The following is a 26639-nucleotide window of genomic DNA, read 5'->3' on the forward strand; positions in this document are numbered from 1 at the left end:
ATTTCACACCAGACAGCTTTACAAACGAGAAAAAACGGATCGGTACCAACGTGTTACTGCTGAACCTCCAGAAGATGTGAGTGTAATGTTTTATTAACCTTTATATTAGTATTTATATTAATCTTTGCGAAATTTGCAAACCTTGCTGCAGGCTTCACAATTAATGCGTCTAAGGTTTACACTCAGGGTACATTACGGCATGTTTTCTATGTACGACGTTCTCAATATAATTCATAATCACACGTTTATAACGAATAACACGTGGTTATTGTGTTAGATACGGTGTACCCACAGAACAGAGGGGCGGGGTGAGCAAAGCTCATTAACATTTAAAGACACATGCACTGAAACGGCGTGCTGAAAACAGAGCTGTTTTTGAGCAGGTAAAATTAGTGTTTTCTTACAATACTAATGAGAATTTTTAATTAAAGTATATTACAAACTTTTAATTTAGACCCTAAAGAATCATATTAGCTTGTACAAAAATGGCATTATATGACCCCTTTAAAGGTCCCGTTCTTCGTGATCCCATGTTTCAAACTTTAGTTAGTGTGTAATGTTGTTGTTAGAGTATAAATAATAAATAGTATAAATAAAATTATAAAGCTCAAAGATCAATGCCAAGCGAGACATTTTATTTAACAGAAGTTGACTACATCGAACGGCCCGTTTGGACTACATCCCTCTACTTCCTTTTTTAAAGACGTCAGTAGAACCGTTTTTTGACTAACCTCCGCCCACAGAAATGCTCCCTCAACTCTACCGAAATTCGTTTATGTAGCCTAATTGCGCAAGTCTGTGTTTACTCAGCTCTTACGGTGATTTTCTGAAGTAAAACTGACGCTTCATCTTTTGTGTGATGTACAATAAACTTTATTAAACTCATCAGTATATGTTTGATCATCATTCAGACAGCAGACTTGTAGGCTATTAATAATGAATGCATACAAGCAGATGACAAATACGTTATAATAACCGTAATTAAACTACTAAACTATACCTGTTTCATCTCTATACAGCACTCTGACTCTGTAGGCATTATTGTCGACTCGAAATGAACGCCGTTACTGAGAGTTTCTGATATTATCATCATTCCATGAGATGAAATTGTCCTGAGAGACTGTGCACGAGCTCATGAAGCTCCGCCCCCTAGGTCGTCCAGCAGCAGCTCATTTGCATTTAAAGGGCACACACTAAAACAGCGCGTTTTTCTGAGCCCCCAAAAATGACAATTTAAACATGCTGTAAAAAATGATCTGTTGGGTATTTTGAGCTGAAACTTCACATACACACTCTGGGGACATCAGAGACTTATTTTACATCTTGTGAAAAGGGGCATAATACGGGACCCTTAACGTTGAAACAAATCAACAGATCTTGCAGATCTTTTCCCTATGAGGTGAAAGGGAGTTTGCATCCTAAATTACCTCGACGATTGGTTGCTCTTAGCCCAATCAAAGGAGGAACTGTGAGTGCAGGTTGAGGAAGAGTGAGGAGGAAGAGATCTTCAGGGTAGGATGAGAGTAACGCCGGTTTCACACCGCAAGCGTCAGCGGCGCGTGAGCAGCGCGTATTTTTTTCGGCGTCCATGTTAATCAATGAGTGCATTTACACCGCACGCAGAAGCGGCGCGGCAGCGCGTAGCAAGAGCAGAGCAGGAACAGCAGTGCCGCGATAGTTTCGGCGCCCAGTCTATTTTTAACGCGCCGCTTACGCTGAATTAAAGTGACAATGCATTGATCATGGCCAAAATACACCGCTGTTTTATCCAAAAAGTGCATTGATGATATCTATTGTGTTTTAAACAGTCAATCAAATGACCAACAGCAATTTAAAAAGAAAACAAATGTCCAAAAACAAACTTGTTGCCAGAACAATAAAAACAAAGATAAACCAAACGTTATATGAATGAAATTATTAATAAAATAAGCTTCTTGACAAGTCTTTTCTCTTAAATGTATTTGAAAACGAAATAAAGCAATGCCAACTTATCCATTATAGAGTGCTCTGTTTGTACACAACCCGCGGTTCAGCCGTGCGTGACAAACGCTGCCAGTGTGAAAGCAAAACGCGCGTGTCCTGCTCCTGCTCACCATACGCACTGCTCCTGTGCTGCTTACGCTCTGCTCACGTGTGCAGTGTGAAACCGGCGTAACACATACACTTACACACTGCTGCTCACTTCTGCTGCGTGACGCTTCTGTAAATGTCAAATAAAAAAGATGCAACGTCTGGATGGAGGTTCCTTGAAATTTGCATTCTATTTGCTCTATATATTTGTATTTACTCTATATTTAGACTGCACCTCATGCCATTTGTTGACTGTATCAGCATTTAGTTTAAGTTACCTAGATAAAGACGTGGTCTGGTAACTGAAAGATATCCAATCATAATTCATAAAAAAAGAATTACTGTTTCTAATAAATCCATCAACTATTATTAAAGACAATATGGAAAGTATTCACAGTATAGTGAGCTTGTATACATGCCAAACTGAGAAAGGCTGTTCATGATTTCAGTGTAGTTTATATTGACTCTGGTCTACATTAGCTTGCATTGACACTTATAAAACAGTGTGTGTTTGATTTGTGAGTTCATGATCATCAATATCCAGGTTTCATAAAAGTTAAAGAGCATCTTGCATGTAAAAAAAAATCTAAATGAATATATAACCGTGTATGAAAATACCATATGAAAAGATAATGCAGGATTTAAAATGTTTTAAAACGACATAATGACACCAATTTAGTAGATAAAGTGAGCGTTTCTCTGACTGCTCGTACAAACCGCTTTTTTTCAACATCGCGTCATTTTACGTCACACGAGGGAGACGTGTGCTGTGCTCTGCCCAGCTCAGTGCAGAGTAGGCTGGCATTCAGTAAGAGCGGTCGTGAGTCAGTGTGTTTTCAGTAGTTTTTGTATTTCAATTTATCATCGTCATGGTAAATTTTTGTGTTTGTGGAGCTTGCAAAAACTCCAGCCTGTCAGGACATCGAGTCCACCGGTTTCCTAACAAGAAAAAGGACGATGCTATCTTTCGTGCCTGGGTGCGGTTTGTGCAGGTGAAGAGACGGGATTTCTCTTCCGCGTCGGCTTCGGAAAATGCACTTCAGATCGGAGGATTATCGTCCCGGCGATATGATGGAGTTCAACATGGGATACCGAAGTAAGAACCGGGTGAGACTCAGAGCTGGTGCGGTTCCTTCAGTGCACGCATCTTCGGGTTCTCCCGCCGGATGTAGGCGCGAGCACAACATCAACTGGCTAAAGCCTGTTTTATACTTCTGCGTCGAACTGCCGCCGTAGCTACGTCGTAGGCTGTGTGTAGCGCGCGTACCCTACGGCGTACCCTGACGTGCACCTCTCCAAAAATGTAACAACGCGTCAATTCTACGCGGACACAAGCGCTGTGATTGGTCTGCCAGAACCCCTCCCTCGGGGTTTCACATGCTCCCTAGGTGCGCGTCAACGCGGACAACGACACAGAAGTATAAATTAAAACCAACACGTTGCCTACGGCGTATAGGCTCCGGCGTAGGTCCGACGCAGAAGTATAATGAGGCCTTAAAGGCTGATTTATACTTCTGCGGCGGACCTACGCTGGAGCCTCTACGCTGTAGGCAACGCGTTGGTTTTCATTTATACTTCTGCGTCGTTGTCCGTGTTGACGCGCGCAGAGGGAGCATGTGAAACCCGAGTGAGCGGTCCTAGCAGACCAATCACAGCGCTTGCGTCCGCGTAGAGTTGACGCGTTGTTACATTTTTGGAGAGGTGCACGTCAGGGTACGCCGGAGGGTACACACGCTACACACAGCCTACGGCGTATGCTACGCCGTAAGTTCGACGCAGAAGTATAAATTGGGCTTAACGCAATGTAAGCGGAACGAAACTGAGCTACTCGTTATTGTGTTTGTGCCTGATCAAGCAACACTGTAACTGCGAGATCTATAAAGCATTTGAATTCGCCACTGAAGTAATAACATCGCTGCGAGATCTAGTGAGAAATATTTGCATTTCTCCGTTATTAACGGATCAAACATCGCTGACGTGAAAACCAGGAATAAACATTGTGTAATGAATGAACGAACTATCCAGTGTCCACAGATCAGCAACATTCACCATGGCTTTACTGTAGTAACACTAACTGCAACCATGGAAGTTTGTCATTTTCCACTAAGGCCCAGTATGCATCCACCTCCCTGCAACACTGACTTTCCTCAGCTGTAAACATTGCCTCGCATTTCCCACACAAGCACCTATGGAACAAAAAATGTATCAGGAATAAATATCTCTCTGTCTCTCGATGAGAAACCACTAAGTTATATCACGTAACGTTAGTCTGGGCGGATATTAATGAGCATGACAAACGCCTGATCAAAGCTTAGTTTCTGTTATTGTAAGTTCCAATATGTTCTGTCTAACATTAATCCTGGCCTGTCCCTGCTCTCTTGGCAGCCTAGCAGGCTCATAATTGTATGGCTGTGGTCCGTCAACAATTTCCTCAGCGTCCGAAATGTCATTGCGATCCACTTTTCCCTGTTGTTTGAGTCGACCGCTCTCCCTCGTGCTACGTCACACCCGTCACGACCATTTTCAGATGCGGAAGTAAAATTTTCTCACAAAAACGACTCCAGAAGCCACTGTTTTTTTCACCATTTATTTTTAAAGAAAATCTAGTTCCCACATTATTTTTCTATACATTGACTTGTTGGGTCTTCTAACCTGCAAGATGCTCTTTAAGCTCTATGAACAGCTTCTGGGAGATACTTTTAAGTAATGAAAAATCTTTACTATATTTCATAAATCCACACAAATGTAACAGGAAAAATAAATTAATTATTAATTGTGCCAAAATGTTTGTTGATGCTGTAAAATAATTCAAATATCTTCATTATTGGGGTGTATTTTTCCCCATTCTGTTCAGTTTAGTTTTGTCTTCATGGACTTTCAGTTTTTTGTCATTCATTACATGTGTTTCTTTGTTTTTGGCCCCATTTACACATACATGGTTATTTTGAAAAACTGAGACATTTCCCTTCGTTTGTGCCCTTCGTTTACATGCAAATGTAACACAAGGGATGGAAGGGACTACAAGGGATGGAAGGGACACAAGGCACTACAGGTAGGTAGCGGCTGACAGTGGGCTTTTTCTTTTCACAGGCCAGCATCAGATAACTGAGTGTCACCTTTCTTTCACAGGGCAGCGGGGATTGGACAGAGGACCAGGACCTTCCAATGAAGAGCAGCAGACAACAGTATGTGACGGGCAGAGAGCAATGACCGTCAGATAAGGCGCAGCACCCAACAGTAGGTGGTGGGCAGGACACAAGGGACTACAGGTAGGTAGCGGCTGACAGTGGGCTTTCTCTTTCCACAGGCCAGCAATGGCAGAATGCAGCGGCGGATGACAGGATCTCTCTGTTCACAGAACAGCAATGGTGAGTACAGAATCCAGCAGTTAACAACTGAGTCTTCTCTTACCACAGGACAGCAATGGCAGAATGCAGATCTTCACAACGACACACTGAGCTGAACTTCTCCTTTCTTTACCACAGCGGCATGAACTGGGACACCTGTACAGAGCTTTACCCACAGCAGTTCAAATTATTTCCTGACGCCCCACCGGGCTAAACGATCCCCGACAAAGATTTCAGAGTGCTGGCAACGTCTAATTTTTCCTTACTCGTGCATGCATCAAACCACTGTAAATCTTCACACGTTCTCACTTCAATCTTCAGGCACTGCAATGACACACTACTTCACAGTGAAAAGTATACCTTCACTCCATCTCGTCGGGGCCGGCCAATCCACCGTCGTGATCTTCAAAAGGGGGACATCAGGTTTGACGAACGATCCGAAGATCGGGTCCCACTCGTTTCTCTCACAATAACAACCTGTATGTCCAACAATGCTTGCGCTTGTTCCGTTCTCCCAGTCCTACTGGCCAGTCTCTTGTCCGTTCTCGATCTCAATCGTGCCCCGCGCCTCAGCCGCACTTTATTCTTCCCGTCTCTGCTTCTGTTGCTGACCCACCGCTTTTGCCTCTCTTACTCTCGTGACTCACACTTTGATCGCGACCTCTTTGCCTCTCGTGCATCTTCGAGCCGCCACTTTTAAATCCCCCGTTGGAGACACGCGCTCCAATGGCTGCTTGATTAGCCTCTGCAGCTGCCACTTGTCAACTCGATCGGCCATGACAGGCCGCCGGAACCGGCCTAGTGTCGCACCGGAAGTCTCCCCCAGGGCAACTTGTTCCGCTCCCAAAGTTCCTTCTATGTCACCCGGTGACATACTGAAGGGAAAGTGCTAGAAGAGATGATCATGGATGAGAAGGAATTTCCGAAGTTACCGGTGACCCCAAGTAACAGGCCAATCACCTGCTGTGAAGAAGAAAACAATGAAGTCCGTTAAGACTGCTTCCTCCAATGCTGATGTCATCGGCACACTGTCCCAACTTATCAATGAAAGGTCCGATTGCATTGAAAAGTTGGTGAGTGGCAACACTGAAAGAATATAATGAGCTGAGTAAGAAAGTTGACACTGCTTTTGCTGAAATTAAAGAGATGGAGAATAAGATGTGCAAGATGGAGGGTCGCATGCTTGCCTTGGAAAAGCCAGTCAAAATGCTTGAACAGCGAATGGATGAGATGGAGTCTTACTCCAGACGATGGAATCTAAGGCTATATGGTGTTTCAGAAGGTAAGGATGAGAATGTACGTCTGCAGGCCATCAAGATCTGCAAAGCTGTTTTACCTGAAGATTCAGGGCGGCTCTCGGAAACGATTGACATTGCACATCGATTGGGTAAGAAGAGCGCAGCTGACTCCCGTCCCCGACCCATTATTCTTCAGTTAAAATCGCGAATAAGAAATGAAATCTGGAAGCAGGCTAAGACTTCTACCTTTCTCCGAGCTAATGGACTTCTCTTCAAGGAAGACTTCTCAAAAGGTGATCGTGAGAGGCGCTCGAAGCTGTGGCCATTGGTGAAACAGGCTCGGGATCCGGGGAAAACGGCTTTCTTCGCGGCAGCTCGTGCATTTATTCACGGTGAAGGAGAAATTAAGATATGAATCTGTTTTTAACTTCCTTTTTTTCAGTCAAGTGATGGTTCTCGAGTTTTTTTCCCTTTAAACTGAAAGACTGTCCAGTAATGTTTTAAGTTGCTGTTTACTTGAAGTTGCGGGTTGCAGCGCACAGAGTCTGTTACGGACTTTTCAAAGGCTTTTTTTAGTTTTTGTTACAAGTGATGTTGCTTGGACAAGTGATATACTTTCTTCTAGTTACTGGACGATAATTTGTTCTTCTGTACTACTTGTTTTGTTCTTCATTTATGTCTTTATCTCTCGTTTCTCTTAATACTAGGGGGTTGAGAGACATTGTTAAAAGGAAGGCTTTATTTTTATTCGCAAAACAACTTAAAACTGATTTTTTTTTTTTCAAGAGTCACATTCTGTTGCTAATGACACAAAATTCTGGAGATCACAGTGGAATAATGATTTGTGGTTTGCTCATGGTTCTGAGAGATCTGCAGGGGTAACATCGTTAAAGAACACTTTTTCTGGAAATGTTCTGGATGCATTTCCAGACCTTTTTGGTCATTTTTTATGTTTACTTATTTCTTGGAACAATTTATTTTTAATATTGGTTAAAGGAGCTGTATGTAATAAATTTATTTCAATTAATCATAAAATGGCCCTGATATGTCACTAGCCATTAAGAAATCATGTTCATTTCAAATACTTATATCACTGACAACAGTAGTCCGGCCAGGATATTGTCATTTAAAAAGTGAATTTGCAGCCCTCAACTGATGTTGATGTTGTCATCTTGTGTTTTGGCCTGATGTCCCACCCTCCACCTATCTACCAATCACGAAGATAGTTGTGTTTCAGCATCCGGGTTGCCAGCTCTGCTCTAGTTACCACAGCTGCAGCTACAAACTGTAGCCTACGTTCCTGCTGGATCCTGCAGCCTATCTGGCAACCTCGAGTCAGGGGGAGGGGGAGGGGATACAGTAATTTGAAAGTGACTGCAGTACCAGTTTTGGCCACAATCTTACATACAGCTCCTTTAATATTTATGGATACAACTTTAATACAGAAAATGACAAACTTTTTGAGTCTTTAGATGATAGATTTTCATACTGGTTTCAGTAGTATCCACAGGCGTTCTTACTGGTGGGTGGTGATTTTAATATTACTTTAAATGACTTGGTCGACAGATGGCCTCCTAAGCAGTCGGGATCTTCTAGTAATGCTTTGAAAACCTTTATGCTAAAATACAGTTTGGTTGATATTTGGAGGGAGATGCACCCAAATCAAAGTACTTATACCTGGAGTAATAAGAATGGTACAAGGCAGTCTCGCATAGATTTTTGGTTAGTCACGAGTAACATACCAAAGGAGAATGTTTTAGTTAATATTCTTGTTACTCCCCTAACAGACCACAAGGCAATTTTTATAAATATTAGATTTTCCTCTTTTGTAGCGCCACATTGTAGTTCCTTTTGGAAAATGAACATTTCTCACTTAAGGCATGATTCAGTTAAATTAGAACTTAAAAAAATTAAAATTATTTCTGTACATTGGGATTTGGCACAAAAAGAAGGAGGCTTTGGCAGAAATTGGGAACTTTTAAAATATGAAGTTGGTAAATATCTAAGGTCCTATGGTGCTTTGCTTTCCAAACTAAACAGAATTTCAGAGGAGAAAATTGTGTCTGAAATCACCTCTCTTTCTATGGTGCCTCCTGACAAGATCTCACCTGAGGAGAGATTGCGATTGACTAGTCTACAATATAAATTAGATGAGATATGAACGCAAAGCAGAAGGGGCCTTTGTCAGGTCGAGAGTTAAGTGGTTAGAAAAAGGTGAACAAAACTCATCATATTTTTTCAATCTTGAGAGACAGCGGGGTAAGCGTAACACTATTCACCACTTGAGCGTCAATGGTCATGTTACTGATGATTGTCAAACTATTTCTCACTTCTGTCATAACTTTTTTGCCAATCTTTACAAATCCAGCTATTGTGCTGATACTGCCACTGTCTTCTTAGACTCTTTAGAAAGTGTACATTCAATTAGTGCTATAGAAAAAGATTTTTGTGATCAGGATATATTATTAGAAGAGGTTGCTGGTGCCATAAAACATCTCAAATGTAACAAGTCACCTGGCATTACAGCAGAATTCTACCAACTATTCTCAGATATTCTTCCCCCTTTTCTTTTGCAAGTATTTATTGAAAGTATTAAAAACCACAAACTTCCTCCCAGTGTGACTCAAGGAGTAATTTCCCTCATTCCTAAACAGAACAAAGATTTGCTTTTTATTGACAATTGGCACCCAATAAGTTTATTAAATAATGATTATAAGATTTTGGCTCACATACTTTCCAAAAGAATAAAACATGTGCTCGATTCTATAATAGATGAGGCTAAATCTGGTTTCATTAGTAATAGATATATCAAATAATATACGTTTATTTTTAGGTATCTTAGATTATTCTAGTCTAGTTTCTGATGATAGTTTTGTTCTTCTTTTGGACTTTTATAAAGCTTTCGACACTCTAGACTAGAGCATAGCTTTATTTTTCAGTGTCTTGAGAAACTTGGATTTGGAGATTTCTTCTGTAGTGCCATAAGAACTTTATACACAAATGGCAGTAGTTCTGTTATTCTAAATCATGGTGCAACCCACCGTTTTGAAATTTCAAGGGGAATAAGGCAGGGCTGCCCCATTTCACCTTATCTTTTTCTTCTCGCTGCTCAGCTTCTCTGTGCTCACATAAAAACCAGCAATCTGAAAGGAGTAGCTATAGCTGAACGAGAGGTGATTATCAGTCAGCTTGCTGATGACACGACCCTCTTTCTTAGGGATGCTATGCAGATCCCTTTGGCAATAAGTGTTATTGAGTCTTTCTCCAAAGCCTCTGGCCTGCGTTTGAATGTACAAAAATGTGAGCTTTTGGCCATAAAAAACTGCAATGACTCCTTTATTCACGGTATTCCTGTGAAAGAAAAGGTTTGTTATTTAGGAGTTTATATAGTGAAGGACCAAAAAGAAAGATTTAACATTTTTAACATTTTTAATTTTCAACACCTTACGGATAAAATTCAGAAGAGATTTAACCAGTGGCTACAAAGAGATCTCTCTTAGAGAGGCAGGGTACTTCTTAGGAAGGCTGAAGCCTCTCAAGGCTTATTTCTGCTGCTCAATCTGTTCATTTGGAGTCAAAGCCCAGTAAAAATATTGACTCTCTAAGTTTTTGTGGAAAAACTCAATTCATTATATTAGAAAATCCGTTGTAATGAATATTAGTGAAAAGGGTGGTCTTATGGATTTTAGTACTTTAAATTATACCTTTAAAATTAATTGGTTGAAACAGTTTAGAAAGAACCCAGGGTCTTTATGGAACTTTATTCCTAATTATATTTTTTTCCAGGTTTGGTGGTCTGGATTTTCTTCTGTTATGTAACTACAAAATTGAAAAATTACCAGCAATATTTTCTGCTTAGGCAGTCTCTTTTAGCATGGTCTTTGATATTTAAGCATAACTTTTCACCTCATACATATTTTATTTGGAATAACTGTAATTTTGTACAAGAATAAATCTATATTTTTTCAGAATTTTTCAGAAAAAAATATCTTGTTAGTCAGTCAATTAATGAATTAATTCTCTAATTGTTGTTTTCATATAAGGAATTTCTAGATCATTTTCAATTTCCTGTTTCTCCCAAAGAATTTTCAATAGTTATGTCAATCCCATCAGGTGCTCTTGCTTTATTGAGAGGAACTCAATCTCTACTCCGTCTCTTTGAGTTTGGTTAATACTTCTGTTGGCAAATTGTGCTTTGCTTTTCCTTATAAAAACAATAATAGATCAGTCCGTTCACTATTTCAGCAAGACATTACCGCCTGTGACCGCTTATCTGTTGGAAAAAAGTGTGGATGCTTCCATATCTCTTTTTTTTACCAATAAAGTAAAAGAAATTTCTTTTAAAATAATTCAGAAATGCTACCCTGCAAATCAATACATGAAAAAGTTCAAAAAGGATATTTCCTCCAGTTGCTCTTTCTGTTACATCTCTGACGAAACTGTAGTTCATCTTTTTTGGCATTGTCCATTTACGAAAATGTTTTAGCAAGATGTTTTAGGATTTATTAGGTCTGAAATCTATAATGAATGTGTGTTGTGTTGGAAGAATGTGGTCCTAGGCTTTGTTGATTTTGACCAATCTAAAAAATGCCATTTTTATGTGATTAATCTGATCTTGTTACTTGCAAAATTCCATATTCATAAATCTAAATATCTTATTACTAAACCTCTCTTTCTTATATTTGTGAAAGAACTTGGAACATACTTCTTCTCAATTAAGTTGTCTGAGAACAAAAAAGCCTTAAAAACATTATCTGTTTGTAACTCTTTTCCTTTTTTCAGTGTCATGTAATTCTCATAATTTGTTAATGTTTAATTTATATTATTTGCCCCATTGTTTTTTTTGTTTTGTTTTGTATTCTGTTGTTATCTGTTATTACGTGTGTATTGTTTTAAGCATTAATAATAATAAAAAAGAAATAACAAAAAGATATAAACAAATGCGTTTCGACTATACAGTATATCTACTGACATACAGCGCTTTTTTTCTTTGAAGAATTATATAAATGCCAAACGTCTGTTTTGTAAAGTTGATCGAACATATTGCGAAAATGAAAGGGAAAGTAGGCTACATGAGTGATCCGAACTTCCCGGGTCAATAACTCGTGAGCTAAACGTCCTTAATACACAAATAACAGCTCTTTTTAATCGTAGTAACGTAGACAAGCAGCTACAACATATTTTTCCTCGAAACCATAGACCGAAACGAGCTTTTATTCGCAGTAGACAAAATACATTGGCCTCTATGCGCAGGCTGAGAGACAGAGCTGAAGGGAACGTCTGCAAAGTGCAAAACCCGAAAAGCGTTACTACGAAAAGAGTCAATAACTTCACTGTCAGAGAAGTTATTGAATAATTTTCATAAAAATCATAGAAATTATACATTTACAATTGTATATACAATAAAAAATACCCCCCCCCCCCCAATAAAAAAGTGTTGTTGTATAACCAACAGGACAGCAGTGATGTGTGGAAGTTATTGAATATTTTTCATAATATTTATATCAATATATATATTCAATATTTCAACATTTTCTTTTTTCCAAAAAAAAGTGTTGTAGTATAGCCAACAGGACAGCAGTGGTGTGTAAACTGAATTTGGTGACACTAGTGCGTGACATTGAAGTTATTGACTCTTTTCGTAGTAGCGTTTTTCGGGTTTTGCCCTTTGCAGACGCTCCCTTCAGCTCTGTCTCTCAGCCTGCGCATAGAGGCCACTCAGGCCAATGTATGTCTACTGCGAATAAAAGCTCGTTTTGAGGAAAAATATGTTGTAGCTGCTTGTCTACGTTACTGCGATTAAAACATTTGTGTTATTTGTGTATAACGACGTTTAGCTCACGAGTTATTGACCCGGAAAGTTCGGATCTGTGAATTTATTGCCAACTTTACTGAGGTGAGTTACTGTTAACTTAGTTGTTTACAAGCGCCATTTTACACCCGGGTTTAAGAGCAACGGATCATCCAAGTATAAAGTGATGTTTGTATAATGTAAGTTTGATTTAACGTGCTGTTGATGGAAAACTCGAGCATCGAGGTGTTTAATAACTTTATTCAGAGCAAGAGTTCGGTGTGGCGCATGGAAATTAACTTAGCCTAACTTCCTCACTAACGTAAGTAACCATGAAATAACGTTACATTAAACACGAAATTATAATGCATTTTTTTTACTTATCAATTATTGGACATCACCCCATATGTTAGAATACACTTTTACACTTTTTATGTAGGTCTAATTTTCGTTTTCATTACTAAAAAAGTTTCTAGAAACCGCAGTGTTGTAACACTTTTCTCTTTAACATCTGTAGTGTTTGTTTTAACTTTTTTTTTTTGCGCTGTGTTTCTAAAACTTTGATATAATTTTCTGTGTAAATGAATGTCAATTACAAAGAGTGCTTTTGTTAAAATCTTGTAATGCATTTTTATTGAACATTTAATACCAATAAATACATTTATTGGTGTACATAAAAACCAATAGGAAACATTTTTTATTTTAAAATAGTTGGAAAAGATTTTGAACAAATATCTGTGTATGTTAGTCAGTTTCACAGATGTATTAAATGTGGGCTTACAGTAAACTGTCCCATTTGTCCAATATTTGCTTCAGTGGAAGAACATTAAACTCGTGTTACAAACTTCCCAGTCTGTTCAGCCGAGATATTTCTGTCTTAAACACACACAGATGAAATACTGGTGCAAAGAAGAGAATCTGCTGATTCAGATGATACCAGTTCTGAACATTCATTTACATGATTGAATATCACATTAAACCAGTAATGAAATGTTGATAATGTCTAATAATTAATGATTATAAATCATAAATCTGATTTGTTTGGTCTTCATAAACATAAATGTCATAATGTCAAATGAAATGTACTGTGTTTGAGTGTGTGTGAATGAGTGTTTCTGATCTCTTACTCGAGCAGCTTCATGAAGACTGAATGAATCATGGACGACACACACACATTCAGACATGGAGATTCTTCTCCAGGATTCAGGTACTTCAATCTTCATATGATCTTAATGTTATAGAAGACTCATTTTCTGCACATAACAGGGTGTTGTGTGTTTGCCAGGGTTGGTGTAGTGATCTGTTGTCTCTATCATATTCTGGTGTCGGAATATACAGTAGTTGGAGCCACTCAGGGTCTTTAAACACTGTCCAAAGACACACAGATACAGTAGACAGCTAGATGATATATGACATTATCCTTGGACAGTCTCATCACTCTTCAACACACTGTCTTAATAGACAACCTTCTCATGTGGGATTTATTTTCATGTTAAATCAGCCAAGATGATTCTTGTCTCTATTCTGTTATCTCTGTTCTATTAAAGTCAGTTTAAGGGTGACAGATCAATCTCACCGGAGCCCAGCTGTGTGTCCATGAAGAGTGACGTGTCTATGGGAGAGCCAATCAACTTTAAGGGAAAACACACATCAACTGATCTGAGGTACAACATTTCATAGATAGATAGATCTTCTCGAGTTACATGCATGCAGACTTTGGAAAAAGACTATTTTTTGGCTCTCAGACAGGTTTGTTCTATGCTTTTATTTCAATAGAGGAAAACAATATACATTTATTGAACTGAATCACATAGGCCCTGAAAAATTAAGATCCATGTTTCATTAACAGTTCGTGTTAATATTGTGTATTCACCATGGTAACTGTCGTTTCAATATTAACCCCAAAATGCGACTTTATTTTCACTTCTTGTAATTTTTTATATTTTTAAATGACTGGCTCATACCAACATTGTATTAGCAAAAGCTAGTTTGGGACTGCTATTTAATAGCTTTAGCATAGGCCTAATGTTTATTTCTTAGTAGTCTTTACTATTAGTCATATTCTTACAATTTATGTGTATGTTAAGTAAAGGGGGACAGTTTGTGTGTTCACAATTTTTAAGTAAACATGTATAATTATCTATCTATCTATCTATCTATCTATCTATCTATCTATCTATCTATCTATCTATCTATCTATCTATCTATCTATCTATCTATCTAATCTTCAATGTAAATTGTGATAATGTAATTAATAATCGCAATTACAATTTCAAGGGAATAATCGGCAATTATGATTTTTGTCATAATCGTGCAGCCCTAACATTTATGTTCAAACACCATGTAAAGGTGAGTTTTGCATTATAAGCCCCCTTTAACTCTTTACCCGCCATTGATGGAATTTTCCGGCTTTCTGTGTTTTCACTGTTAAACGGTTATACGGTAGGGGGCGCTATTACACATCTCCTGAAAGAGTATTAAATCTCCTGATCAAACCACATGCGGCGAAGGTGAAAAAACAAGCAATCTCATATGTAATCATATGCTTATGCAAAATAACACGATCATCAACATTAAACAGCATATAAATAAAAACTGCCTAATGTTACTTAGGTGTTGATAAAAGAATGTATGAAGCTAGAATAAAATTTTTTTTTTTTTTTTTTTTTTTAAAGGGAGAGGGTCTGTTCTTTCTTCTGATATATTGCATGTTCAGATATTCATACAAAAAAATATTCTGGGGACCATGAAAATGTTGTGAAAATGGTCAATAATGCTGGCGGTGGCTGGTAACTTAAAAAAAAGCTAGCGGGGAAAGAGTTAAGATAATGTTCTCATGTGGAATTTATTTTCATGTAAAATCAACCATATTGGTTCTGGTAGAGAATACCTCTATTTCTATTCTGTTGTTCTGTTAAAGCCAGTTTAAGGGTGACAGATCAATCTCACCGGAGCCCAGCTGTGTGTCCATGAAGAGTGACCAGTCTATGGGAGTGCCGATCCAATTTGAGGGAAAACACACACCAACTGATCTGAGGTACAACATCTTTGTTTAGACAGACAGAGAGACCACAGACACACACACAAATAATGCATGTATGGCATAATTTGGCAAATATCCACTTATCAAAATACAGAAATAGGTGATGATATTGTGTAAGCATGTATAACTCAGAGACTCACATTATTATTCACCTTATTCCGCCCCGCCCACTTTTAATACTTCACGCTTCTGCATTTTGTCATCCGACTTCCGTTAAACTGACACGGCACATCCGGTAGCTATTTCAGTTAGTTAGTTGGGGCATGTGGCTGTGATCATCCTCACAGTTGTCCACTGCAACACTGATGCTCATCGATAATCTATGGAAGTAATATAACCATAAACATTTTTACATTAGTACTTAAAATAGATTTAAATAGTACTTTTTAAAATTAGATTTAAATTAGTACTTAAAATGTAGATTTAAATTAGTACTTAAAATGAGAATGAATTATGATGGCACTCATACTTAGAACAGTGTGAAAAAGAAAGATGCATTAAAAACGAGACAGTATACACACAATCTCCTAACTCTACGTAGGTCAATATCAATATCTGAATAAGAGATGTAGCTAGCTGGCCTCCTTACAGGAATAACGTGAGCTATTGTAAGGTACCATAATATATTGTATTATCGTGAATATGCATTCATTCTTTATTTCAGACCCTTAGGTCCATATCAGAAAGTAAACGAAATATAAGAAATATGACATATAGGTGGCCAATGGTAATGCAAGATTCGTTGTATTTTGTGAACGGCTTGTTACTAATCTTAAATGTATTCATAGAACGGACTTCATCTAATGTTAGGCTAACAAGCACATAGATAGTAAGTTAGGAAACAACAGTTAGGTTAGTTAGCTTACCTGCATCTGACAACCTGTTCAGCACCCGGCGGGACTTCTTTACCAGAACACCGCAGCCGAGCCTTCACTCGGGGGAAGGGTGTTCGTTCGTCAGTCTGCTCCCCGTCCATAAAATGGTACGAACACACATAACACACATAGTACGAACACACAGCGCTTGGGTGAGCACTTCAAGTTTAGCGCCTTCCGCCATTGCCTCAGGTGCTCCTCGTGTAAATCGTAAAGTACACCACAACACTCAGATCGCTTTAGCCTACATTTTGTTCGTAACACCGTTGGTTAAATTAGTCTATCCTCTTAATCCAATTGTTATGGCAGCCCCTAACTGAGCTATAATACTTTACATATTTTACCGTTACAACTATAGAATTACGCTAGAAACTAGCGTAGGTCCTTTCAGCCGGAAGTTGAAGTTCCGCTCAGCCGGAAGTAAAATGACAAAATGAGCGTAATGGCGTCGCCCTTGTTGTCATGGAAAATAAGGTGAATAAAGCGCTGCAATAGCAGGAGTCGAACAAAACTGACAAACTCAACCAAACTAAACACAACTACATCACTTACTGGGAAACACAAACACAACAACAGATCACAAAGCAATGGTAAAAGATGGAAGGATTGATTCTCTGTGTGAGGTTTATCTACATAATATAATTAAGAATTCTTGTCTTTGTTCTTTTGTTTCTATTCTATTAAAGTCAGTTTAAGGGTGACCGATCAATCTCACCGGAGCCCAGCTGTGTGTCCATGAAGAGTGACGCATCTATGGGACTGCCAATCAAATTTGAGGGAAAACACACACCAACTGATATGAGGTACAACATCTTTGTTTAGACAGACAGAGACACCACAGACACACACAAATAATGCATGTATGGCATAATTTGGCAAATATCCACTTAGGGACCGTTCGGTATTTATGGAAGGGGCCACCGGAGGAAAATAGGGGAGGGTCATGTCTTTTTATTCTTTGTTGAGGGGAGGGTCATACAACTTTTTTTAGTCTAGGGGGAGGGTCACCCAACTTTTATATTCACGAAAACAGCAGCATTTCAAAGTGGCTTGTTTGGTGCTATTTTTTTCAATTTAGCTCCATGTTGATTTCGCGTTATCAGCCCCCCTTCGATATCAGATGGGTCTGACCCAACAAAAATCCAGTTTGGCGCTGTTTGACAGTGCGTGCGCACTTCAGTTCGCGCTTAGAAAGAGTGCATCATGTCAGAACAGAATGCCAAAGAAATGTTTACCCGGCAAAGCTTTAAAGCACGAGCAAATAATGAACTTTTGTGATTGCAAATAAGTGCACAGTGTCCTGTGAGTGTAACTCTACCGCTGCATTAACATGTGATGTGAATCTATGTCGAGTTTTACAGTATTGGGACTGAGGCGCAAGATCTGCAGATAGAATGTGCGCTGTAGCGCGATACTACCATATTTTAGTTTCCATTCTTATTTTGTTTCCACGATGTGTAAGATGTAGGGCTATACCACATCTTTAAATTACTATTAGTATTATTTAAGTTAACATAATAAAATATGTAGACCTACACCACAAAAACTAGTTGAGGATAAATTCGTTAAAATTGGGCGATTCCAGTGTTATAGACGTGACGTTTGTAGTCAAAACTTGAAATATAAATTCTCAGAAAATGCATTTAATAGCCTACCAATATTTTGAAACGTCTGAAAGGAGTCAAGACATTAGAAAAATATCAGTTTACACATGCGTTTTATATTTAATATGAGGGAAATACACGTGACACAAAAAATCTTTAACTTTTAGGTGGCAAAATATTTTTTAGGCTAATTAAATTACACTGTGCAAACCAAAAGATATATACCCACCGGATGAATAAAGATCGGCCTCCACAGAACATAAAATATTATTTTTATTTTATTTTTCGTGTTCGCATTAAATGTGAAAAAAACAACAAAAAAACAATGATACGGGTGTGACAGTTCTTCATTACGGACATGACTGCTCTGAAAGCAACTTTAAAAATTTCACAGAGACCTCAAACAGAAAGCACAAAGCCTTTCTTTAAAGTGAATTTTGTTTTTTTATTAATTGTATCTTAATTTTAATCAATGTTTCATTTGGATTTGAAGAGGTAAATATAGTAGAAAATAGATAATCATGACACGGAGGCGCGGGCGAGTGAACTGGACTCTTGTCTCATAAATGAACCGAAACTCAGCGTAAGGTATGCTACTTGCCTCACAGACCTGAGAAATATATAGAAAGCTTGAATTGTCTATTTTTAAACAGAACAATTCAAAACGAGGGAAAACAGACTGCTCTCTGCTTATGAAATGTACATTTCTCTCTGGTGCGTTCTGAGAAGATTGCGACGCATCGTCAACTTCATCTTTGCAGTCGACACAGAAAACACATGTTTATTAATAAACAATTAAAATGTCTCCATGTTATATTTGACGGGAAAGCGGGACACAAAGTAACGCTTTTTTGTGTAAATCTACTTATGGTTCAGATTATTTATTTTTTACCCACATTAATTTCCCACATGTCTACCACAATTATGTGTTTTTGTTTTATTAATACAGTATATACTTTTTTCTTGATATACCCCGAAAGAATGGAAGTGAAATGTGACAACATGCCCCATAGGTGGGGTACATTGTAACATGTGTGGGGCACATTGTAACATAACATATGACAGCTTAAAATGTTATCTGATCTAATAAAAAAAAATATAAAAAACAAACTAAAATATTTTCTGAATAAAATACAATTAAAAAAACTTTTTCATATAAAATAATGGCAATTTTTAATAATTAAATATAAACTCATTTTTGAGTTTTGACTACGAACACATGAAAACACAGCTATACAACATAGTTCAAAACAAATAAATAATTTGTAATTTCTGAACATTGACTCTCAGTCTCTCATGCCCAAGTCTCATAGGGGCATGTTGTTTTATTTATTTTTTATTTGTCTTATTTTAAATAAACACAAAAAATAGAGATGAAAAATTAACTTAAAGGGATAGTTCACTTTGAAATTAATTTTTGATATGTTTTAGCTTACCTCGAGGGCATCCAAGATGTAGGTGTCTTTGTTTCCGCAGTAGTTTCAATTTTGATATTTTTAGGTCAAACCGTTCTTGTCTGTCAGTCATATAATGCAGGTCTGTGGTCACTGTCTCAAACCCCAAGCGCAGAGTCCAAATTAAAACAATTCCCCATCGTCCAAATGAAACAATTCCCCATCATAAGTACACATTGATGGCCTAAGACACGAAACGAGCGGTTTGTGTGAGAAAACGAACAGTATTTATATCGTTTTTAGCTCTTGAAAACAGCACACCGTCCAAATGGTCTGACGGCGCGGGCGGGTATAGATGTATACACTAGATGTCGCCTTGGCTACTGTTTCGTTCCAATGAACTGCAGTAGCGAAGGCGACATCTAAGTATATATCTATACCCGCCCGCGCCGTCAGACCATTTGGACGGTGTGCTGTTTTCAAGAGCTAAAAACGATATAAATACTGTTCGTTTTCTCACACAAACCGCTCGTTTCGTGTCTTAGGCCATCAATGTGTACTTATGATGGGGAATTGTTTCATTTGGACGATGGGGAATTGTTTTAATTTGGACTCTGTGCTTGGGGTTTGAGACAGTGACCACAGACCTGCATTATATGACTGACAGACAAGAACGGTTTGACCTAAAAATATCAAAATTGAAACTACTGCGGAAACAAAGACACCTACATCTTGGATGCACTCGAGGTAAGCTAAAACATATCAAAAATTAATATCAAAGTGAACTATCCCTTTAAGTAAGAAATTAACTTTTGCTATGGTTTAATAAATGTCTATGGATATCTTCCAAAAAAAAATATTTTGGCGGAATTATATATATATATATATATATATATATATATATATATATATATATATATATATATATATATATATATATATATATATAGTGTTGGTATGGCAACTAGTAAATACACAAAGTTTCGTCATCCAAGCATGTGCGGAAGTATTTAAAACAAGCGTTACAACCGGTTACAACTAGCCCCGCGTACGGTTGTGCCCCGCGCTCCCTATTAATAATCATTACTTTTGCCGGTTCTTTGTGACAGCTTTTAGATGCTTTTTTGGCAGCGCCACCCACATGTTGAACGAGTCACACCGCATCAGCACCGAAACAATGATTTTCTTTTTTTTTTTCACATCTAAAATCCAAAAATCATGATACGAACCGAATCGTAGGTTTGGTCTATCGTTACAGTCCTAGTAAGATGAGAAAGCAAGATATTATGGTTTAAAAACAAACAAACAATGGCTATCTGAACATCTTTGCCAAGCGCAAACCAGTACAGAATAGGCTAATCATAGGGCTGGGAAAAAAATCGATTTGATTTAAAAATCGAGTTGGTAGGTCAAATCGATTCATATTTTCAAAAAATCGATTTTTTTTATTTTTTTTCCTCCCCCTCTTCAGTATAGCGTACAATACATAGCCTACATTTTGCATTCCCAAATCTTTCTTCAGAGTTTCCGTAGCACGCTCCCTGCGGCGCAGCCCTCGATGCTTCACGACATCACGACTAGCATGTTTAATTTTTTAACGGTCCTCCATGACGACGGCGCGCGAGTGAGTGAGTGAGGGAGAGTGTGTGTTCGCGAGTGAGTGTGTGTGACTGTGTGTGTGTGTGCGCGCGAGAGTGAGTGTGTGTGTGTGTGTGTGTGTGTGTGTGTGTGTGTGTGTGTGTGTGTGTCTGTGCGTTGGTGCGACCTGATTATGAGGACAAAAACCATGGATACATACCGACTCTATGAGGACATGCCGTAACTACGAGGACAGCACTAATGTCCTCATAAGTCGAGCAGTGTAGAAAGGCTTATCAGGCTGCGCCTAACCACCTCCCGCTTTTTCTCAATATGTCCTTATAAATCCGTTGTACCCGTTTTTCAGTGTGTGCCAGTGTATGCTCAGAGTGTTTAATCTCCCTCTATGTGAAATTCGACGTTACTGCAGTATCATACACATTTCATACACCCACAACCACGCCCAAGCGCGATTCATTGGTGGAACGCTGGAATCCTCGTCAGTGATTGGCTGCTGGAATCCTCGTCAGTGATTGGCTGCATTTCACATCCGTCAAAGTCAGCGCGCCTGCGCCTCTGATCTTCTATCGCAGACGTGTGGTGTGACGGTGTGATTAATCAGAAGATTAATCATCATAATGAAAGATTAATTAGCAGAATTCGAGCGAAGTTGACGAGCTATAGTGGGAGATTTTCACTTTATCACGAGGAAGGTAAGTGCGTTTATTTATATATTCTACCTTTATGGAGTTAAGTGTCATGAGTCAGACAGTTTTAAATAACGTTAGTTACATTACTTTAAACGTGGCCACTAATCGGGCTAATATAAGTCCATAAGCAGTTAAAATGGCGTCTCCAAACAACTTGCACATGCTATTCACGTTTTTTGTTTTGTTTGGTACTTAAACGAAATTCTCTTGTTGTTCATATAGACGCATACAAGTATTAGTATTAGTTGATGAAAGATACATCTCCATGGATGCTTGAGAGAATTAATTAACATTTTGAAATGAATCAAATGTTGTCATCATGATGACTGGTAAAGTTGAGTGGATGAATTTACAGTATAATACAGTAAGATACAGAAATATATGAAATAAACAGAAACGAAACTAATGTAAAAGTATACTTTCATTAATGTAACGTTACTGTCATTAGAATGACTTGGAAAAAATATTTAGTTGATTCATTTTAGGGCTGGATATTAGCAGACATTTTATGATTCCATTCAATTTTAATTCACATGCTGTCGATTCTATTTCCAATTCGATTTTACATTTATTATTTTAATGTAAATCAGGTGTAATACATGTAACATTTTCTAAAACTTTCTCTCTTTAGTTATTTTTTCTAAGTAACGAGTTTAGCTTCGTTTGATCTAAGGCGCCACATTAAAGAGTGATAAAATGGTATTAAAATGGACTGAATTTGAAATCGGAGACTGTTTCTTATCAAAAGTAACAAGCCTCAAAACCTCACTTATCAATTTTATGTGTAAAATGTTGTATTTATTGATATAGACTACAGTCTGACAATAATGTACTGTATATAAAGCATCTATCTATCTATCTATCTATCTATCTATCTATCTTTATAAATACATACTAATTATGTTGTCTGGAATGTTTTCAGTCAACATGTTTAGAAAGAAGAGAATAAAACCTGAGCAGGATGCAAAAGAACACATATTGTCGGGCAAAGACAAAGCCTTCATTGAGGGACGACAAATCAACACATTCAAAGGTAAATTGTGCACCACAAGGCAATTTGACTATGTTCAGACTGCAGGCAAATCAAATCATAAAGTAGGCATGCACTTGTAAGAATGAAAAGTAGGCCTATTGCTGGCAGTCTGGACATGATCTTTCACATTCACACATTTTACCCTTGGGTAAGCTGCTCATTTTCATTAAGGTTAAGAGATGAAAAAAAAAAACTTTAAACAATTTTTTTATTATTATTATTTTAAAATAAATACTTAAAACTATGTATACAGAGAATAGTGTAACCAAATTCAACTAGTAGGCTATATCACAGTGAAAACCAATGCTTGATTTTTTTATTTTTATTTCCTGCACCTCATATTACATTACACAGTTTTACAGGATTTAACTCTTTAAAAGGATAGGTTGGTTAGCTGTGTAACATATAGGTGCACTTGGATTCATGTTTTATTTGTATTATTATATATTATTTTGCCCTTTTAGGGAGAGGTGTGTTTGCACTTGAGCACATTGAACCATCCACCTTTGTTGTTGAATACCGTGGGATTCTCTCTCAAAGTAAACATGTTAAAGATGTACAAGGCAACTACTTGTTTGACTTCACATGGAATGGAACACGTTATTGGTAAGCTGGCTGTTTCTTTTTTGGTTTATTTATTTTTAGTTCATATTCAGAGCAAACTAGTTGCATGTAATTCTAATAAAAACAGTTATGATTATGATTATTATTATTACAATATAGGGCTGCACGATTTGGGGAAAATGTCATATTGCGATTGAGGTCAATATTGCAATTGGAATATGCGATTGCGATATAATAAACAAATGGTTTCATGAGTCAACTTGCTTGGATCTAAAGCAAAATGCACACACAGAATAGTGATAATTCTGAAATGTGTATTTCTCAACTCAAACTAGCAACAACAACTAAATGATTGATAACATCTAAGCCATTGATGTCTGGATATAAATAAATCCATGATGACAATATGATGCAGATTATTTAAAACAATTCTGCATGTCTGCTTTGTGCACGACGGATCCATGAAAGGGACACTAGATATTTAGACTTTGGTTGATACTAGAATTAGTTGCGGTGACCAATTGGCAAACATCCTTGCCTCAGTGTTGTACCTGTCTTTCTCATAATTACAGGAATTGTGTGACGAGACATCAGTGGCTGTGACTGAATGCAGTGTGAATCCTTCCTCATCAGTGAAACAGAAAGTAAGTGAGCGCATGTTCCTTCATTGTTTTCTTCTCTTTGACACAGGCAATGTTAAGTGTAGGATGGTTGGGCATCATACTAGACTGGCTGACGTGGACTGTCGTCTTAAAGACGCTGTTGTGACATCTCAAATTCGAGTAAAATGTACCTTGCTCGGTTCATTCATTTTCATAACTCGTGCGTTGGGGGATGGGCATGACACTGACCTGAAATGTAAGGACAGTTCTTCACTACGAGGACCGTCATGTCAGGGATAGGGTTTGAGGAAAAGATGTTGCTTTGGGTATGTGCCGGCTGCTTCTTTATGTGGATAAGCTGTAGACCCAATATGCACACTTTTCAATCTGGATATGCTTTGTGACTTTCAGTCACAGAGACGTAAACAGTTAAGGCCCATTCACACCAACCATAACTGTGTTAGGGTCCAACCAGCAGACGGTAATGTTCTGTTTATTGTGATCGCATCTTTGACTGCTGCTTATATACTGAAGCATGTTATAGCAGAATTGATTCCGATTGGCTGTCAATTAAGCAATGTATCGCAATACAAAAATGCAACAATATATATTGTGGAAAGTGACAATATGTATTGTGTATAGTACACCCAAAATAAAAATTACTGTGTGAGGGGAAACAATCAAGTTTACAGAGTTCGTGTCAATACTACATTAAACTACTATATATATATATATATATATATATATATATATATATATATATATATATATATATATATATATATATATATAATATATTAATATAATAATATAATGCAGTGGGGGAATATTTGTGGGTCCTGATAATGCCAAATGTCTTTTGTTACCAGTGAAAAGTGGCCTACATTAATTTAAATATATCTAGTTGGTGACAGAGTGCAAGCATATTTGTCTAAAACAGGGTTCACCAATCTCGGTCCTGGAGGGCCGCTGTCCTGCAGAGTTTAGCTCCAACCCCAATTAAACGCACCTGAACCAGCTAATCAAGGTCTAACTAGGCATACTAGAAACTTTCAAACAGGTGTGTTGGAGCTGGTTGGAGCTAAACTCTGCAGGGACAGGGGCCCTCCAGGACCGAGATTGGTGAACCCTGGTCTAAAACAAATCTGTTAGCCTATTCATTTCCTCCCCCAATGTTTTGCAAATTAGGCATTTTAATCAACAGTTAAAAAAAAAAAGTTACCCTTTTACCACGTCTTGGAGTATCTCTATAATATCGTATCGTGATATGTATCGAATCGTGACATGAGGGTATCGTTACACCCCTACTGCCAATGTTTCTAGCGTTTCTCAGCTGGTAAAATCGTTCTGAAAGTGATTTTTTTGTTTTTGTTTCTCTGTGGTGTTATCGTGTAAGCTGTGGTGTAGACTCTGCTATTCTTTAATACTGAGAGGATTTTTTAGGCCTATAATTTAGTAGATATATAGTTTTTAGTTTGAACAGTCCTTTTTTAGTTGGTAAAATTCATCCTGTCCTCAGCTAGCGGTGAGGGGTTTGCGTTTAGGGAGATTTTCTTGTCTAATATCTGCATTTTAGGGGGGAAAGCATAAACAACATCTGCGTTCATACTAGGGATGTCAATTTTCACAAATTCCCATGATCGATCGTCGTTTAAATTAACGATCAATTAATCGATTAATCGTTAGCCTTAATACTGCGATATGCGTCACCTGCAGTGGCTATGAGAGCATGACAGGGTCTGCAAATGCTGCTCAAAACGCTATGTTCCTCACCAAATCAATTAGAATAGTTTTCAATATAAATAAAGGGCTAGTAGGATTGTAAAATGTTTCGATGTGATTGATAATTAAATTAATTATTTAATAATCAAATATAACTACTAATACAACGTGTCACCAACGCCGCCTCATATGCGCTTAGAATGTGTGACCGTTGTGGACGCGCTCTTCCTGGAACAACTGCACGCGCTGAATGAATCTGCTACCGTTAAACTGGAGCACTTTGCTAGCACGTTATTTATCTAAAAAAAACGCATCCTATATGAGATTAATCCGATATATTCAGGGCTTGAATTTCGGCACGGGATTGCGGGTATTGCGCATATTTTGTATCATTCCCGCAGGTCTCCCATTTATAATGCGGGAAATTCCCGCTAACATTGATTCACTTTAGCATGTAGGTTGTATTAGTAAATTAATCCACACAGATTGTAAAATCAAATCAGTCATTTTAAAACTGTCTGCGAGACGCAATTTCACAAACGTGTGAAACGAGTGATTCAGCGGCGCTGCGTCTTCTATCTCTCGTCTCTCATATGGGTTGCACAAGGTAATTGTTAAGCGCGCAGCAGGCGGCGATAATACACTCTCGCATTTCGGGAGTCGGGATAGACGGAATTGTCACTTGCATAATCGGGCCAGCATTGCATCACGAGTAACTAAAGTTTACCATTTGCACGTCTTTTTAAGTCTCACCAGTTTAAACCTCCTCACAAACAGCTCGCGGGTAACAAAAGTTATTTTTCGTGGATTATATCGCTTAAACAGTCAAAAACATAAGAAAATTATGTCAATTTCGGTCTTAGTGATGTCCTCTAAACACAGTCGGTTGTTATGTCTTAAGCATAAATCGCACGTGACCGTATAATCAATGAAAACAGGATCCGTGCATTAGCTCTTAAAGCAGGGCTCAGTAGTTTCGGGATTTCTTCGCTGTATTCTCGCTTTTTGCTCGCAGGTTTCTCTCTAGAGCTCCCCCCACAGCTTCGGAATAGATATTTGACAACACTG

The 26639-nt window shown here is 38.0% G+C and overlaps 1 protein-coding gene across 5 annotated transcripts in view; it reads left to right on the top strand.

Annotated features, from left to right (window-relative positions):
• Positions 1–12346: 12346 nt before the first annotated feature.
• Positions 12347–26639, top strand: part of LOC308697132 (protein NLRC3-like) — a 44577-nt gene continuing 30284 nt past the window's right edge. For 2 of the 5 annotated variants that reach the window (XM_081376247.1, XM_081376249.1), the window contains exons 1-5: positions 12347–12551; positions 13582–13653; positions 13994–14110; positions 15367–15483; positions 17051–17167. In XM_081376247.1, the coding sequence (XP_081232373.1) occupies positions 13604–13653; positions 13994–14110; positions 15367–15483; positions 17051–17167 (401 nt within the window). In that variant the 5' untranslated portion in view covers positions 12347–12551; positions 13582–13603. Of the gene's footprint in view, positions 12552–12713; positions 12769–13581; positions 13654–13993; positions 14111–15366; positions 15484–17050; positions 17168–20350; positions 22684–23147; positions 23290–23819; positions 23892–26639 lie in introns of those variants that run through there. The other 3 variants (XM_081376248.1, XM_081376251.1, XM_081376250.1) reach the window with 3 other exon arrangements.

Source organism: Scardinius erythrophthalmus, assembly GCF_964197995.2.
Source record: "Scardinius erythrophthalmus genome assembly, chromosome: 10".
Classification (NCBI taxonomy): Eukaryota; Metazoa; Chordata; class Actinopteri; order Cypriniformes; family Leuciscidae; genus Scardinius; species Scardinius erythrophthalmus.